The 17125-nt window shown below is 37.4% G+C and overlaps 1 protein-coding gene across 1 annotated transcript in view; it reads left to right on the top strand.

Annotated features, from left to right (window-relative positions):
* The first annotated feature begins 3944 nt into the window (after positions 1–3944).
* bin3 (bridging integrator 3) overlaps positions 3945–17125 on the top strand; it is a 31149-nt gene continuing 17968 nt past the window's right edge. Inside the window, exons 1-3 of the mRNA XM_085368097.1 lie at positions 3945–4041; positions 13380–13428; positions 15562–15602. Coding sequence (XP_085224223.1) covers positions 4034–4041; positions 13380–13428; positions 15562–15602 — 98 coding nt within the window. The 5' untranslated portion in view covers positions 3945–4033. The remainder of the gene's footprint in view (positions 4042–13379; positions 13429–15561; positions 15603–17125) is intronic.

The raw sequence follows: 17125 nt of genomic DNA, 5'->3' as shown, positions 1-17125 counted from the left end.
TTTTTTTTGGGTTGCCTTTTTATATGGTAGCTTCATGTGGCGTTACCAGATATAATTTCTGTTGCTTTCTTTTTCCTTTTTTTTTTTTTTTTTTAGAAAAAGCTCACCAATACTGTTCATTTCTCAGTTTTCTTGAGTTCTGCAATTATATGCAATATAGTCATGACAAATGCCACCAACCCATAAATCAAATTAACTAAGAGCACAGTTAGACGAATTGAACTGTTTAAATAAGCACTGGGTTGCAAACCAGCAGTATATGAAAGTAAAGCTAAATAAGGGTAAAAAATGACAGGGGCCACTTCTGTGTGATTCTTGGAGTAAAAGGACTAAACTGCTTGGTTTTAAGTCATCGAATGAGGAGCAGTATCCCATAAGAGGAAAAGAGAAACATCCAAATCCATGTTTACATCTTTTTTTAATACAGAGAGACTGAGCTGTAAACTAACATGTTGGATTTTTTTTTTGTTGTGTTTTTTTTTTTGTTGTTGTTGTTGTACAGAATACAAATATGTATGCAGGTAGCTACAGTAGAAGTTTCACTTTTTGTACTCAAATGTCAAATGCACCATAATTCAGTATTAAATCGTGCATAAAATTTATGTGCATGCCTTCATGCACACTATGTAAATACAAATGTCTGCATAAACAAGAATTTTCAGTTGACTGAATGCTTGTGCAGAATGTGTCTTAAAGCTTTTAGTAATGTAGTTATAATACAGAATATTTTGTTGTCATAGGTGATTGCAAAAAAAAAAACAACAACTTTTTTTGGAGCACTACAGTAGTGCCAAATATGGTGTGCTATCTCCCATTAAAAAAAAGAATAATAGCATCTGCACCATGTGTATGCTTTAAAGTGGAAACTGGTTTAAGGAAGCACTAATGTGTTCTCTGAATAAATGACAAGATTTCTTTTCTTTTTTTTACATATTGTGTATCTCCATTATAGCAATATCGGTTATTTTAATTAGCACATCTTCCCCACTGTATTTAAAATAAAAAAAGGCACTGGTTGCTCTAAGATAGATGTTCGCCCGAATGATTGGATCTTTTTTTTAATTTTTGAAGTTTATTACAGTGCAATGCTGATCATTTTCACAAATGACTCTTTAGTTAAATTGCTTAGATTTGTGCTTACAGAAGGAAACACCTTTTATGGTTTAAGGAAATATTTTGTAATATTTTCTGTGTTATAGTGATATTGACTGATATCATAACAATAACCACATTTGATAATAGTGCTTTGCTTTACTCATGGAAAGCAAGAAGGGTTTTCCCCCCTCCAAGGCTGTGTTATGGTTATGTGGTGCAAATGCAAAACATCCTAACTGACATACCAATATGACGTTTTTATCCAGTACGATAAATGTATTGTACTTTGGGGCAAAGCCAATGAAACATGTTAAAAAGAAAAATAAGACTAAGGAATAAATAAATTATTGTTGAGGCTAGCAAAAAAGACCAGATATCAAACATATCAGTAATGGATTCAGCAAACAAAACAAGAGTTAAAGAAATATTTGTGCAGTAATAACCTTGTCCATGTGATAGCATAATTCAGATTTTATATCATTTTTCAAACACTGGTCCTCTTTTTAAAAGAAACATGCTTCCTGTTATTCACCTTGACAACATTTCGAATTATTAGCTGTGCACTCTGGCTGATAATGAGTACGCTTTATGTGAGGCGGAGAATTTATATGAACAACGTTAGCAGCTGGGAAAAAAAAGAAATAAACATTTAAATGGTCAGCAAACACAGCAATCAGGCTGAAAGAGAATATGAAGAGACAAATGTAAAGGCCAACAGTAAAGTTCAGAAAAGCAATGCCACAGAGAGCACAGTGCACACAGAAATGAGCTTCCAAAGTCCATACTTTCCCTTTCCTGTTACAGTTTTCATTGCAGAGCTTCCTGGCAAGTGTCCACTTATTTTCCAATTAATTTGGCCTCAGAGAGCCTTTTCTCAGCTCATCGACGTGGTTACATGAACAGACCTCCTTGCACTTTTTGAGATAGTCTAAAAGTTAACACAGCCCTGTGCCATCTAACTGCAATTCAATGGTTTTGTATCACAGAGAGATAAATGATTCTACCGCATGGATGGACATCATCTAAAGATTTCTTTTGTGATCTAATATAATGTCACAAACAAACAAAGTCCTGAATACATTTTACTTTTGCAGACTGACACATTATGTAACCCCCTCCTTATCTGTATTGCCACATTATTGGCTTTGTAACAACGACTCATTTTCACACATTGCATTGGAGTTTGAGCGACTGCGTCTAACGTAGGTTGTATTGTCACATACATCCTCGTGGAGTCAGCACATAAGAATATATATACGGCACATGAACCAAAATGTTTTATCACTGATGCTCATCTAGATTCATTTGATGTTAGACTGTGGATTATTTTGAATTGATTTGACCCAAAGTTATGCTCTCCTCCAAGAGACAAACTGTGTTATGTTGCTTTCTGTTAAAGATTGATGTAGACTAAGGCGTCTCCATGAAGCCATTTAATTACAGCTACAAACGTAATATTTATCAGTCTCACTGTTTCTGTCATTTATTGTTTTGTGGCTAAAAAAATGAGTAACCCCCCACCACCACTATCATCCCACTCCCTTAATGTAATATAGCGGCTGAACAATAGAGCCTGCTCCATGTTCTTCTGAACAACCATCTGAGTAAGGTGTGAATGGTACAGACATACATCAATCGACTGTTAAACTCAGAAACAAACCCACCACCTTTAATAATGCTTTTCCAATCATTTTTTCTTTCTTTCTTTCTTTTTTTTACGGGCTATTGTCCAATAGTGGGCAGCTGAAAGCTCTGAAATTGGAATTTGCTTCATCCCATGCTCCGTATTGGACTTGAGCCAATATCAGCGGCCATCTTTGTGCCAAACTGGGTTGCAGGGTTGGCTGATCAAAAACAATACATGATGAGAACTCCGCAGGAGCAACAAATCATAAATGTGACCTCCCTCTGCTTGCAACTGAAGGCAGCCTTGTGCTAATGTTTGTGTGCAACTGTTTGATTTGGTCTCCGTAAAGTTGGCCTAGGGCAAATCCCTAGGTTTGGGCTCATTCATGACATTTAATAACTGTAGGATTTTTTTTTTAAAGAAAAGAAAAAAAAACAAACAAAAAAAAGATGTTTGAAGAGATCTCAATAATGTGTAGATATTATAGGTAACTCACGTCATCTTATGGACTACAGGGTGGCTTCAGGGATTTTGTGGTCTTCGGCAGTGACACTGGTGTTCAGATGGAGTCAATACTCCCTGTTTTCTGTTGTGTTGTGTTTCCTTTCATTACAAGTATCCTCATGTTTGCATGTGCACGGAAATGTTCCAAAGTGCTACCCTCAGACGCTGTAGTGGGTGGCGCTCATTTCTTTATTATGCATGAAAATAAAAAGTCTCATTGGGTGAAATGGGATAAACCTTACAACAATGCAAGACAGACAATTGGAAAAACACACTGGGATAACTGTTCTGTTGGCTTTTTCTTTTTTTCTTTTTTTTTTGTTCAAGAAAAACAAGGGGTCTTGTTTAAAATGTTGTGGATGTCTTTAGCCTATTTCATGTTTTTATTACCTTATAATAAGGTCCTTTTATGATGAGCTGAATATTGAAATGAATTTTACTATATCCTTGTGATGGGGAGGTGTGCTCCCCTGTTTACCTGGCACTTCAGTTTGTTGTAATGCAATTGTTTTGTTATTTCTATGTATAAGTACTTGAATAAAGAAAAATATAACTTGCCTTCAGTTTACTCGGGTGTCAAAAGAACAAAAAGGCGACGTTTCAGTCTGATATTACATTACATGTGCTTCCAAGTGACTTTTTTCCTGTCGCTGCTGTGTTCGTGTCCCACAAAACTTCCTTAGAGGAAGCAGACGCGGCTAAGCTCCGGACTTCCTGTTTTGAGCTCGACTGCTGACTGGTAGAAAGGAGTAATACTCGGAAGATAGTAAAACTACCCAATGAAACCGGAGTAAAAGTTCACTCAAAATGAGCTGGTATGTACCCTGACTACATTGTTATGAATAAAATATAACTGTAAACGATCCATTCAAGTTAATTTAGGACTGACTTGTCGACCGGGCTCGGGCTATAATCTGGAAGCGCTCACAGGCACCTATAGTGTAACTAGAGTTAGCTTTAGCGTGTCAAACCAAGTGTTTCACGAATAAAAACGTCTTCTAGTAACCTTTCCGTAAGACTAGGTTGCCCCAAAACTCTTTCTGTAAAACGTGGTCGCAAGGCTGTAGTTGTTACACACAGTTGGCACAGGATCGACAAAGTCGTTTACGAGCTACTTGTACAGTATATGTTAGCTAGCTGTTAGTTCGCCTAGTTGCTCTAAAATTAGGGAGGGAAAAATGACCTAACTGCTCTTTTAAGTTTAGGCTTCTTGTTTCTACTGTTTAATAAAATCTAGGGTTGTGGCTTTTGCTAAACGTGGAAACTTCGTGTCGTCAGTTGTCAGGTCGGACGGGTTTACGGTGAAGCAATTTAAAGGGATTTAAACGTCGGTCGACAGTAATCAGCTGTGACTAGCTGGTATGTTGACACATGCTTTTGGGCTCTTTGTGAACTTTGATTTTCTAAGCAATGATAGCTGTGTGTCGTCTTCATTTGTGTGTCTCGCAGGAATCGTGCCAAAAAGTGATTTCCAATGTTTCTGTGTTTTGTTTTATATGTCTACCATATATGTCTACCATTATATGCCTGTGCTTATAATGGTAAATAGACTGCAGTCAAGCTGATTTAAAGGGGAGTTGTACATAAATTTAAAAAAGGGAGTTGTACATAAAATAAATAATCTGTTTTGCAACTGTCTTTATGACTGCATTATTGTACCTACTTAGTTCATACTCTACATTATACTCAATTCGGTTCTTTTTTGGCCATTTAAAATATCTTCATAGACCTGTTATGTTATATTTGTTCCCATTTCTTTTGGCCTCCGGGCCAGCTCTCTCTTGAAAAAGACATTTTTAATGTCAATGAGACTTTTTACATAGATAAATAAAGAATATAGAAAAATGACTTGATGTCATTCATGAGAGATATTGTTTGAGGAATTATTGGCCACCAAGTCATTTACAACAGTTCAGGTACTGGCAGTGATTTTTTGAGCGAACACCAGAAGTCATTTTTTGGTAGACAATCATTTTTTGGCACTGTATAAGAAGGGTGATTGTCAGTCTCAGTTTGAATTCTTTAAGCAGATGTGGATGCCAGGCCTTTTAGGTGATTTTTTTTTTTTTTTTACATTTTAGCATTCAATTAGCATTAGCCAAGAGGTAAGATAATGCTACAATCATCAGTAAATCAACATGAGTAACCTTACTTAAAAATATGTTTATTATCTTGTATAAAGTAATAAAGAGAACACTTAAAATGCTAACATTTGCTCCAGAAGCGAGCTTTATATAAACAAACTTTTTTTCCCCCCACATTGGACAGCTGTGACATTACAACAGTGTAATTAGTCAATTGCTTTGTTGGTACTGGACAGGCATTAGTTTGATGACGCAGGAACACGCACCAACATGGGGATATCTATCCGGTCTTTAAGTGATGACTTGATGAATCCTGCTTCCAGGTCCAAACTACTCTGCGTTTAATAAGGCTTTTGTGTTTTTTACATGTTTTAATGCTTTGTATCTTGTTCTATTTAATCTCAACAAGCCCCTAAAAGCATTCAGTAATCACTGTCGGCCTCTCTCGGTTTTTATTACCGCTAATCATTTTAAAGCTCAGTTTTTAAAACCTTAAGATGTAACTACAGCTCAGCCCATGCAGCAGTATATTAATAACTGACCTCGTATTGTGGATGGATTATCTCAGTTGTTCTCACGACTGAATTTCGGTCCGTTTACACCATCCTGCCATGCGATTGCATTTGTACCGAACCTTCGGGAACGCTCACATTAACTTTTATTGAGTGCGAGCTAACTTCCTGCTAACTTCAAACTCCGTTAAATTTCATAAATTCGGTTTTCATGGATGCCTGGATGTTGAACTTAATTGTTACACCTGGTAGAGCAGCAACGCTGATCATTTTATTACGGATGAAAGGATTTGGACAGTTTTTAACTCTCAGTCATGCCATAGTGATCGTTGGACTTAGGGACCTGCAGCGGAGTTTGGGCCCAGGCACGCCTAATGACGTCAGGCTTAAAGACCGGATTACACCATACACCTTTATCCTTCAGCTCTAAAAGGCTAATGGGGTATTGTCATCACCCTCCAGGTGCAGCTACTAAAAATCAGATGAGTTCAAATCTCAGCGACCTTGACCTCAAGGTCAGAGGCCAGGTTTTCTGAAAATTATGTGAATGCAATACAGGGTGGTGTAGGATTTTGCAATTAATAGCATAGGTTCAACTCCCAAAAATCTTGGATTAGTTCAAATCTCAGTGACCTTGACCTGAAGGTCAGAGGTCAGGTTTTCTCAAAATCTTGTGAACATGATAACAAGATCAAGGTGACTTGGGATTTTCAAATTCATACCATGGGTACATCTACTAAAATCTCAGAGAAGTTTGAATCCCAGTGTCCTCTGGGTCAAGGTCAGAGGTCAACTTTTCTGAAAATCACCTAGGATTTTCATATTCATGCCACACATGCTTCTAGTAGGAGGCTAAGGGGTTAGCATTGGCAGCTACCAGTGCTTTTTTTATATTGTGGTTTGTAAATCGATCATCACCCTGCCCCCATCACCCCACTCCATTTGTAGGTTTTCCTGTAGTTTAGGACTTCTTCCTTCTTCTTCTTCAGCATATATAGACTGATTAGAACAGGTGGAAATGCATGCTCCCCCTTTACTTCAGAAAGAATTACCCATGTGATACATATGCTACCAAAGAAAAACAAAACCTTTTGATATTGAATGGTACCAAGAGTATTGGTTCTGGTAATATCCCTACTGATTATATAGTTATGAAATCTCACATGAGAAGAGCTCCAAAGTGAGTCTCCTTCACACTGGAGTGATCTCAAGACTCCAGTTACTCTGCTTTCTTGGGTCTCCAGCAGCATGCGGTGTGTAAAAGTCGACTGGATGAATGTTCAGAAGAACTGTTGAAAGGCTGTTGCATTGCCCTTTACAATGACTGTAATCAGAGCCCATCTATGGAGAGCCCGTTCACTTATTGTTGGCTGTCTACCAAGTGGGTGCTCCTAAACAGTGAGTGTAGTTAATTGGCTAAAACCATTGTTTGAATTTGTTTACAGAAAACCCCCCACCAAAGTTTAGTTTCTTGTTGTGAATGTAGTGTCAATTATGTATATTCCAGAAATACTCGTATCTTTTAGTTATTTTCTTACAGGGATGGAAATAAATCACTAGCATTCTGCTTATATAAGCTTTTTTGTTGGTTAAGGGTTTTGCCAGGAACTTTAGACACACATGGTAAGAAGCTGTTTTATTTTCCACAGGTTATTTATTTGTATTGGGTGGAGTGGCTAAATTAAACCCCCTTAAAGCCTTAGATGCAAGCAGTTGATCATTGTGAAGGTATAACAGTAAACAGTTTGTAGGCAAGAAAAAAGAGAGAAATTTTGCATTATTTTAATGTTGTGGGTTTTTCCCCTAACACTCAACCATTATCTCATGATTTTTTTAAAGAAAGATGACAGCACTTATAGATGGTTAAAACTGGAGTTTTTTGACTAAGACATTTGAGCTTGATTTCCAAAATTCAAACCAAAATTCTAATCCGCAAAGCATATAAACCCTTTTTGAACCTACCACACGGTCACACTTAACACTCCGGTGCTCCCTTTTAAAACCATTTTCTCCATCCACTTAGAAAGTGCCAAGGCCCTAGTTACACAAGGCACTAGTTGGGAACCACCGGTCGCACGAGAAAAATGCGTATTCCCCAGCCAGTCGATGATTGGTTGTTGGAGGTTGCTGGGAGTCACTGTAAAATCAGCAGGCCTAGAGAGTGGTCAGTGACACCCTGCCAACCACAAGTTGCTAGGGACAAATGTGTTTTACCCAGTTGGTTGGTGAATAGTTGCTGGCAGGGGAAATCAATTGCAAAGAGTTATATGGTGCTTCAGGCCATGTCCACACTAATACGTTTTTATTTGAAAACGCATCTTTTTCTCTTTCCGTTTTGACCTTCTGTCTACACTGAGACAGCTTTTTCGTTCAAGGAAACCGCAGCGTTTTGAAAACGCTCTCCAAAGCAAATACATTTGAAAACGCCGTTTTCGCATCGCAGTGTGTACAGTGAACCCAGAGCCTTTTTGAAAATGCTGACACATTTTAGTCATGTGATGCAGTCATGTGACCAATTAAACTAAGATAGCGTTACACAGGAGTTGTTTTGTTTGCGCTCAATTTTGACAGCCCTATTAAAGATTAATATCAGCTTCTACATGCTCCAGATAGCTTTTCTTCAAATTCTTTAACTCTCACTTGCTTTGTACTTTTTTGTACTTTAGTGGTACTCGCAGCAACAACTCCACCTCATTGTTAGTCCATTTAAAAAACTCTGCATTTCCTCGACATTTTGCTGCGACGTTTCAAAGAGCCAGAAAGTAAATAAATAACAGACAGAAATGAGGTGTGGACGTAGCCTTACTGAACCTCCTTGCAATTGCTTTGGCCAAAAGTAGGTTGCCAGTGTAGCATTGTAGTTTGCATTGATGACACCTGCTTGTCTGTAAACACTCACCAGCTATTGTCCAGGCTGAAGCTAGTGGCTACCCAGTATGCTTAGCTAGTGTTGCTCTCTTTTGACAATGGAAGTGGAAGATTACTACTGAAGCAAGGCACTCAGGAGCAAGCATAAACATCCCATACACTGGATTTTTGTACAGTATTTGCCCTGAGTTCTTTGTGTCAAAGTTACTCCAGAGACTGACAGGGAAAGACTACTGTTTATAAGCTACATTATAATCCAAACAGACATTAGTAATTAAGAACGTTAATATAAAGGCTTGATAATCCAGTCTGTGCAATATTGTGAGCAATACTTTGTGGCAAGAAGGATAGTTTCCCTTCATCCTCTAACCAGAGTGATAAACACTGACAACAGATGTGGCATAAGGAAGAGGCAGGACTTTGTCTTCGTTTTAACATTTATTGTGAGATCCTTGTCTAAATGACATACATTTACCAGCACTCCACTAAAACACACATTTGATTGGTTTTTTGATTGTCATATTTGAAACATATTTATGTTCACAACTGTTGCATTCTCTCTTGTTTAGCATATTTTACATTTAGTTGAACTTATGACTAAATTATGACTATACAGTTTTTTATGTTGTTTTTTTTTTAAACAAATAACAGGGGTTGATCATAGCAGCCCCTAATTGCATGTGGCATTTTACACATTTAAAAGGAAATTTGCATAATTCATGTTTTGTCTCTCACAATTCATGACTGTAATTCTAGAGAAAATGCAAAGAAGATAACTTTTCAGTGCACTTATGACGCATATGTATATTAACTCACTTGTAATATATTTCAGGTTCTTAGTGTCATTCAGGCAAGACTGTAAGTAGTAACTATGATAGCGTCATTCAGTTCAGTCATTTGGTCAATAGCTGGCAAACGACACATCTACCAGTACGCACCGCCAACCGCAAGGTCAAGAGTGGGGTGCTCACCCAGTGAAAAGAGTCCTTCATGGGCTCTGCTGACTGATGCATTCCAGCAGGGCCTGCACACTTGGTTCTATGACGTGAGCGGTTTGACTTCAGGGTCATCATCAGAACAATTCCACTTCCCAGCATCTTCAACTAGCCTTCTGTGCTCCACGGAATATCTGAGGTCAAATGATGCACTATCTTCCTAATGGTGTACACATTTGCAGTTTTATTGAAAAGCCAATGGTTACTCCAGTTGGTGCATTATGTGTCCAGAATCAAGAAGACTGTTATGTCTTTGTTCTTGCCTACGTGCTTTGTTGATAGCAGTGACGTGTATTCTATTACAGCAAAGATTAGATAGCTCATTAAATGTGAGATGACCAACTTTTTGATAATGACTGCATGTGTAAAGAGCCAGTTTAAATGCGTCTTGGTCAAGGAACGGGCAGAATCATGATCCACTGCAGTTCTCCCCAGTTATTTGGTTAAATCCATGTTATTACATAGTTATATGTCTATATGTTTTGCATAGTTATAAAAGCTGTCACTTCAGACTGAGGCTAAAGACCGAGCTGACAAATCTCTGCATCTAATTTTATGTTCTTACCAGTAGTGGGATTTTTCATTTTTTATTGCTTTGATACTTCTTTAAAAATGACTTCTTGCTATGCTGGGTCTCTGGCTAAGTGAGAGAGAGAGTTATTGTAGGGTTTCAACCTAGCCAACAGGTTGGGTTCTGAAAAGCCAATCATACATGGTAATCTACTCTTAAGTCTAATGGTGATCGATTAAAACGTTGGATTAAATAGGAAAGACAGCAACAGTAGCTATTACCGACCGATAAGCATATTTTTAGTACTGCTGCTTTGTGAGAGTACACAGTTACAAGATGAAGATGTACGTCTGGAAGACTCATAGAAACTATGGACCTTTTAGATTTTAGTTCATATGTATTTTTGGGAAGTTTTGGCACTGTTATTTGTGACCTTAATCATGTGTCTTCATAGTTGTTTGAAAAATCCTTATTTATGCGTCTACTCATGCGTGTCATCACTTGGCTTAAATTTGGTTTCAGAAAATTGTGGATTTGAGTTGGTGTAATGCACATTTTCTCTTTGTTTTTAGCAGTCGTCTGACCAGTCCTCTGCCATGTCAGATTCTAGTTCTGAGTTCACAGGACTGGGCTTACCAATGTTTCTAAATGTGACAGCCCCTACAGAAATATTGCTGTGTGAAGAAACAGTAGCAATGATTCTCACAGTGACTACCATCCTCCCTCTTTCTCATTCTCTCCCTCTACTTGCAGTTGCCCTCCCCAAAGCACACTTCACCCGGTGTGTTTGCCAGTTCTCATGAGCAGCTGAAGAGAGTGACCACTTTTTTTTGGCTCTTTGCTGAAGTGCACATATTCTGAATCTATAATGTTACAAGCTTCCTTCATTTTTTTCCCCCCAAAGCAAGTGTGTCATTTGATACATTAAAGGGAAAATTCACACTAATATAGTGACAGTTTAACAGATCCTCTTGATGTAAGCACATTTGGATCCAAACTGCAGAGAAACTGAAAAACCCAAGAGCATTTAAAGCAAACATTTAAATATACGTACCTCTTTTCCTTTATAAAGCACTCTTGCATAATACCCTTCTGTTGTCTTTTTGCTGTGGATGTCATGATTTATAGCTTGACACACCCATTAAATAAGAACAAACTCAAAACCTGCTTCCAAATGTTGGGCAATCTTGGCAAAAAGTTTCCAATCAGTTCCCTGAACTTTTGGTTTAAGGACAACTATATTGATCTTGTAAGATCAGTCAGTCATTTCATGCACCATACAAAAAACGTATAAACATAATTAAAAATGGCAACTCTCTCTGTTTAATTAATTAATTTCTTATTATTTCTATTACTTTTTCCTCTTCATTTTATACCAGTAGTTGGGCTTAATTGTTAAAACTGATTAGTATCTTTCATTTCTGTAGTGACTTACTTTTTTTAAATTGTAAGTTGTGCCTAAACTGTAGCTTAATTCTACACATAGACTTCAAAGTAAAAGTGTTGCAGATCACTGGTTGTAAATGCATGTGCAGAACAAAAGATTGCGTTAACAAATAGAACCATCATCACAAAATGTATGTTCAGCTATATTAATAGATGGGATATGTAGTCAATGCTTAATGTGTGGTTTAAGTCATAAACTTTCTGCTGATTTCTTCTTATACTGTCTGACTGGGCTGAAGTGCTTCTTTTATGGTTGTTTTGTCTTAAATCTTAACTGATCTTACAAGAGGTAGTGTGGCAGTGTGGAGGCTGTTTCTTCTTGTTTTAACTTTGGGAGAACACCAATCTAAAACTCTCCGTGTTTAAATCTCCAGCTGTTGTGCTTTGGGTCAACAATCCCAAACAGTTTCAAAGACAGGTACGTGGGTATGTAATGCACGTAGTTTGACATTACAGTGTACCTATCACCTCATCGGAGAAAGGTGAGTCAGATGAAGTTGAGTAATTTCTGTGGGTTTTTTTCCATGTTGGCTCACCCAAGTAGTGACATAGTGGGTGAAACTAATCCCCGAGCGAAAGCAGCAAAATGTTTTCAGGGATTTGTAACTGGTTTTTATTCTTTTTATTATTATTATTTACCAAAAAAAGGTTGTCACCAGGTCAAAGTCCTTGTTATAATATCAAGTACCAGAAAGTCAAAATCAATGTAATTCCTAAGCCACCAGTGAAACTTGTTTTTTTTTATGTATTTTCCCCCCAGGCTTAATCATACTGTTTTTGTTTTTTTTGACCATGTTGAGTTTTGTGATTGAGCTGTAGTCAAAAGGATCTTCCTGACACATCTGTAGCTTTCCCTGGTTGCACAATAAGGTCCTACATCACACCCTCACTTTTCCATCTCATTAGTCTACACACCTTTCTTTTGACACAGCTGCTGCCTCACCCTGGCTGTCAGTAGCAACTGTCCATCATGTAGCTTAGATTTCAGACCATTAGTGCAACATCAATGACAACGTACAACATAGAGCAAATCACAATGATAAGGCAGTGTTTTCTGTCTCATGGATATCCAAGGCACTCTGATGCGCTGCAGCAACTTATTAAGGCATAGGCAAGGGTTTGAAATGGGGATAAAAGATTGTGTTTTAACTAAGACGAAACAAGTTTTTTTCTTTTTACTGAAAGTAGAATCTCTGTGTCTTTTGCTTCCCGAGTGAAGAAAAGTTGTACTTCATCCTGAAAATTATGTGAAACTATTGCAGATACAGTGAGCCTCGTAACATGTTTTGGTGTTGATTGTTGTCATGGCTTTGTCTTTTTGAGTCCTGGTATATGAAGGTGGTTTGGGGGGGGGAGGGTTGCTATTTTTTTGATGTTATAACATCTGCATTTGATTGCCAGTTGGGGTCATGTAAAATCACACAGATGAGGGGACAACCACTTCTGTTAAGTGACATCTGCTTGCAGTGGCAGCCAGATGTGATCAGTGATGACACAAAGTTAATGTACATGTCACTGACAACATGTGTGAGAGGAACAGGGATTGACAGCCTCAGATTGTCTGTGTCAGTGATCTAAAAGAGGCACTAATACACCGGTAGACCTGAGCTGTCCTTTAGTTGGTCATCATGCAACTGTTGACAATTTAAGCATTCATTAATCTCACCTTTTTGGTAATCATTTCCTGTTGCTTGTATCTGTCAGCACTCATTGCATGTTTTTTCGTGTTCATTTCAGGATCCCGTTCAAGATTGGACAACCAAAAAAACAGATTGTCTCTAAAACTGTAAGTCACAAGAACAAACTGTTACTCTATCCAGACATTCAGGTAAAACAGCAGTTTAAAAGCTGTAGTTGTTGAGCTTCACGAATGGCACAGACCACACGAATAGTAGTCTAAATACTGTCGTCCACAAAGATTTATTAGATGTCAATTTGTCTAAGTCTTTCAAGGGGGCTGAGGTGGTTACCTTGAAGTGACAGTGAGAGGGTGTTCTTCTTGCTGGAGAAAACCACTTCCACCATAATAGGTTTGTGGCCTGGCATTTAGACTGTGAGACAGGGATTCCAGCTTCCTGTGCCATCCTAGGCAAAAACCATGGAGTGGGAGAGATGGTGACAGCTGTGAGTAGGTCCAAACTCAGATTAACTCTGAGATTAAAGCAAAGTTTTACTGTGGGAGTCACAGACTAACAAACAGCTCAGTTTTATCACAATACCTACAAAGGCAATTGTATCATGATATAATTCTGCGGTACATGATGCATTATAGTACACCGCAATATCTATGTTTAAAAAAGACCTTAAAAAGTGAAAAACATTGTATACATTCAGTACAAGCGGTGTCACTGTTGTATGGATTATTAAGATTATTCTATAGTTTACGTTCCCTTGAGTGAGTGTGGAAGGGTCCTGATTTATTTATTACAATGGCTACCACACAACCAGAACAACCTGACACCAATCACTTTATCAGATCCAGTTTTCCTACCCAAGGAACACATTAAGGAGTGGTGGTGAATACGAGTGCATGGTTAGCACGTACAGTAATGCATGGTCAAACTGGTTTTTATCACCAAAAGTTGCTAGTAATATAACTGGTATACAGAAGAGTGCAATAAGTATCTGCCTCAGAATAGCAAATCTAGTCTTGTAGATAAATTCAATGGGAAAATCAGTTAATCTCAGAAGAATGAGTAAAAAAACTAAATGAACACCAGATCTCAACACAAGTGCCCAACACCACATAGCCTGCAGTTACACATGCACACCCCCACACAACAGTGCTCTGAAAAATTCCAGCCAAACAAACAACCAAAGCTGGAATTAAAGTATGAGCGTCAACCACAGTAGCACACCAAAATGTTACTCCAAACAGAAACGTCCACACTAACCAAAATGTCCAAGATGCCAACAAAGAGATAACCAAGCTACTGCAAAGCTCACAGCAATTCAAAATAGTTAATAGAGTCAAAGCTACCAGACAAAACTAACAAGTTAAATATTGTACGCCAGGTACAAATTAAGGAGTAGTGACACATAAGTGTTCTTGGTTAGCACATACAGTAATGCATGGCCAAACTGTTTTTTATCACTGGAAATTGCTACTAATATAATTCCCAAACAACACTCCTCTGAAAAACTTCTAGCATCAAACAACCAAAGCTGTAATTAAAGTATGAGCATCAACCACAGCAGCACACCAAAATGTTACCAAGTTACATATTTTACAACACTATTCAAGTTTAAGTCTACAAATAAACCACTTAAACCTACTTAACTGAGAGACTCATTTGGCTATATTCGCCAAAAAGGATATCTGAAACCCTAAATTCATGGACTTAACAGCTGAGCAAAATACTAGTGCTGCTGTCTTCCAACCGCAAAAACTCTAAATTGATGTACCCGATCCAAACTAATGTTATTTAGAACTGCAATACTAATGATCTGAACTTCTAGAACTTCCTAAGATGTTAGTCACAGTCTAAAATACCATAACAACTTTCGGCTGTACTCAAAAAGCAATTCAATTTAGATGACCATTTAGCAAACTGCAAACTAAGTTGATTAACAAGGGCCCAAACTTTAATCTTACCAGTAGGTCTAAAGATCCTGGACAAGGAAGGAAGGAGTCCACGCAAGAGGTTTAGTTAAATATAAAATAATTTATTAAACATAACCTAGTCATTTTACCTGCATTTCAGCTGCTCAAACCACTGTCCGTCAATCCTGGTGCATAATCCTACAGGTAAAGACCGTGAATATGTCCAAGTGGGAAAACAAATGCCTTCTGAAGTAATCATTGTTGCTGGAAACAATTATATTTCGCACATGTATTTATTGTCCGTTACAATTTTTGGAGTCATTATTTGTACTATGCCAAAATGCTAATATACCTGCAATGCATTCTTTATTTTAGGTTGAAAGAGACTTTGAGCGAGAATATGACAAACTCCAAAAGTAAGTTTCCATTATGCTTTATAAGACTAATGAGGTAGACAGTGACTAAAGTTTCTCTGTGTTATTCAGAGTTACATTGGTATTAAAATAAACATTTTATATTTTACAAAAATATGCATGTGTTACCAAGTGTTTTCATGTTCATGTATTGTTTGTTTTAGCTTGGTGCTTTGTATATATTCAATATCTTAATGTCTGTCATTAGTCCTTCTGCCAACAAAAAAAAATCTGTAATGTTTTTGTATTATTTATTTTATTCTCATGAAATGACTTAATTTACAATTACTAGTCAGGATTATAAAGTAAATAAGAAATCTGAAATAACTAACAGTTATTTTGACTGCATATTTACATTTTAAGTATTCCTTTTTGCACATGTAGTTTTTCTTTTTTCTTTTCCAGCTTTTGGTAGTTTTGGACACTGTTTTTTCTTGACATGAAATATTAAGACATTTCAAACTTGGCCACAGCTGAAATATCAAATTTTTACAATTTAATGTCATCATGGATATAGAAATTCTGTTAATGGTCTTTATTTCAGTTTCTCTGTGAAACAAAGGCAAGTAGGGATCACATCATTTAAAATTCAAAACTTGTAAGCTCTGTACATCAGGCCCAGTCTTACTGGGAGGCTGAGGTTACAAAAACTCCCTGAGGGCCCAGCAAAATGAGTGGGAGCATCATTTTCCTCTCAGGTTTTGTTGAGTAGGAGGGCCCTTTATCAGGAAGGTGTGGTGCCAATAGACTTTATAGATGAGTCAGAGCAGCAGGCATGTAGAGACATTTAGGTTCTCCACCCTAGAGATCCATATCAACACTTCATGGTGCTCCTGTGGTCTAAATGCAGTATACTTAGTAGTAACTGATACCTGTGTTTGCAGTTTGTCCATCTGACTGAAGACATTTAAATTCTTCTAGTACAAAAATAATCTGTACTTTAACACTCTCCCATATTGAAGTATAGACCAATTTCAACATCATTTTAATTTTAGTGTTTGAATAATCTCTATGATCTATAACATAGAGAGCTCTATTTTCTATTATCTGTAGTACCAGCAGTGTAAAACAGATTTCAATCTCATAGAACTAGCCTTGACGAGAAGAACAGGCAAAACCCAAATGAGATCTGAAAGGTTACATGCAGATGTATATAGTCTCTCTGTATGTGCACACTTTTCCTCTATAACCTGTTGCATCCTCCAAATTGATGATGGTCATATCTTGCCCTCATATCCTGTGTACATCCTGCTGGAAACATACCTGATAATTTCCTCTGAGCCTGAAATATCATTGCTTTGTTATCTGCATGTAGTGTAAAAGTGGCTTTAAAGTGCTAGCTGATAAAGCATTTAACACAAGATCATCTTATTCCTTCCGCTATATATGAAGCATATTTGTACTTCATATGTGTTAAGTATAAGTAGGTATTGACTTGTGGGTTCAGACAAAATTTAAACACTATTGTGGAACAGTAAGTGAAATTCCACAACTTAACCAATATGGATCACAGTGTTTTACTTTTT

The sequence above is a fragment of the Diplotaxodon limnothrissa genome, linkage group LG12 (assembly GCF_057381915.1).
Source record: "Diplotaxodon limnothrissa isolate DT_005_m linkage group LG12, D_limnothrissa_male_GT1.1, whole genome shotgun sequence".
In the NCBI taxonomy this organism is placed as follows: Eukaryota; Metazoa; Chordata; class Actinopteri; order Cichliformes; family Cichlidae; genus Diplotaxodon; species Diplotaxodon limnothrissa.
The sequence above is the reverse complement of the archived record's forward strand: the minus strand, read 5'-3'. Positions and strand labels throughout refer to the sequence as shown.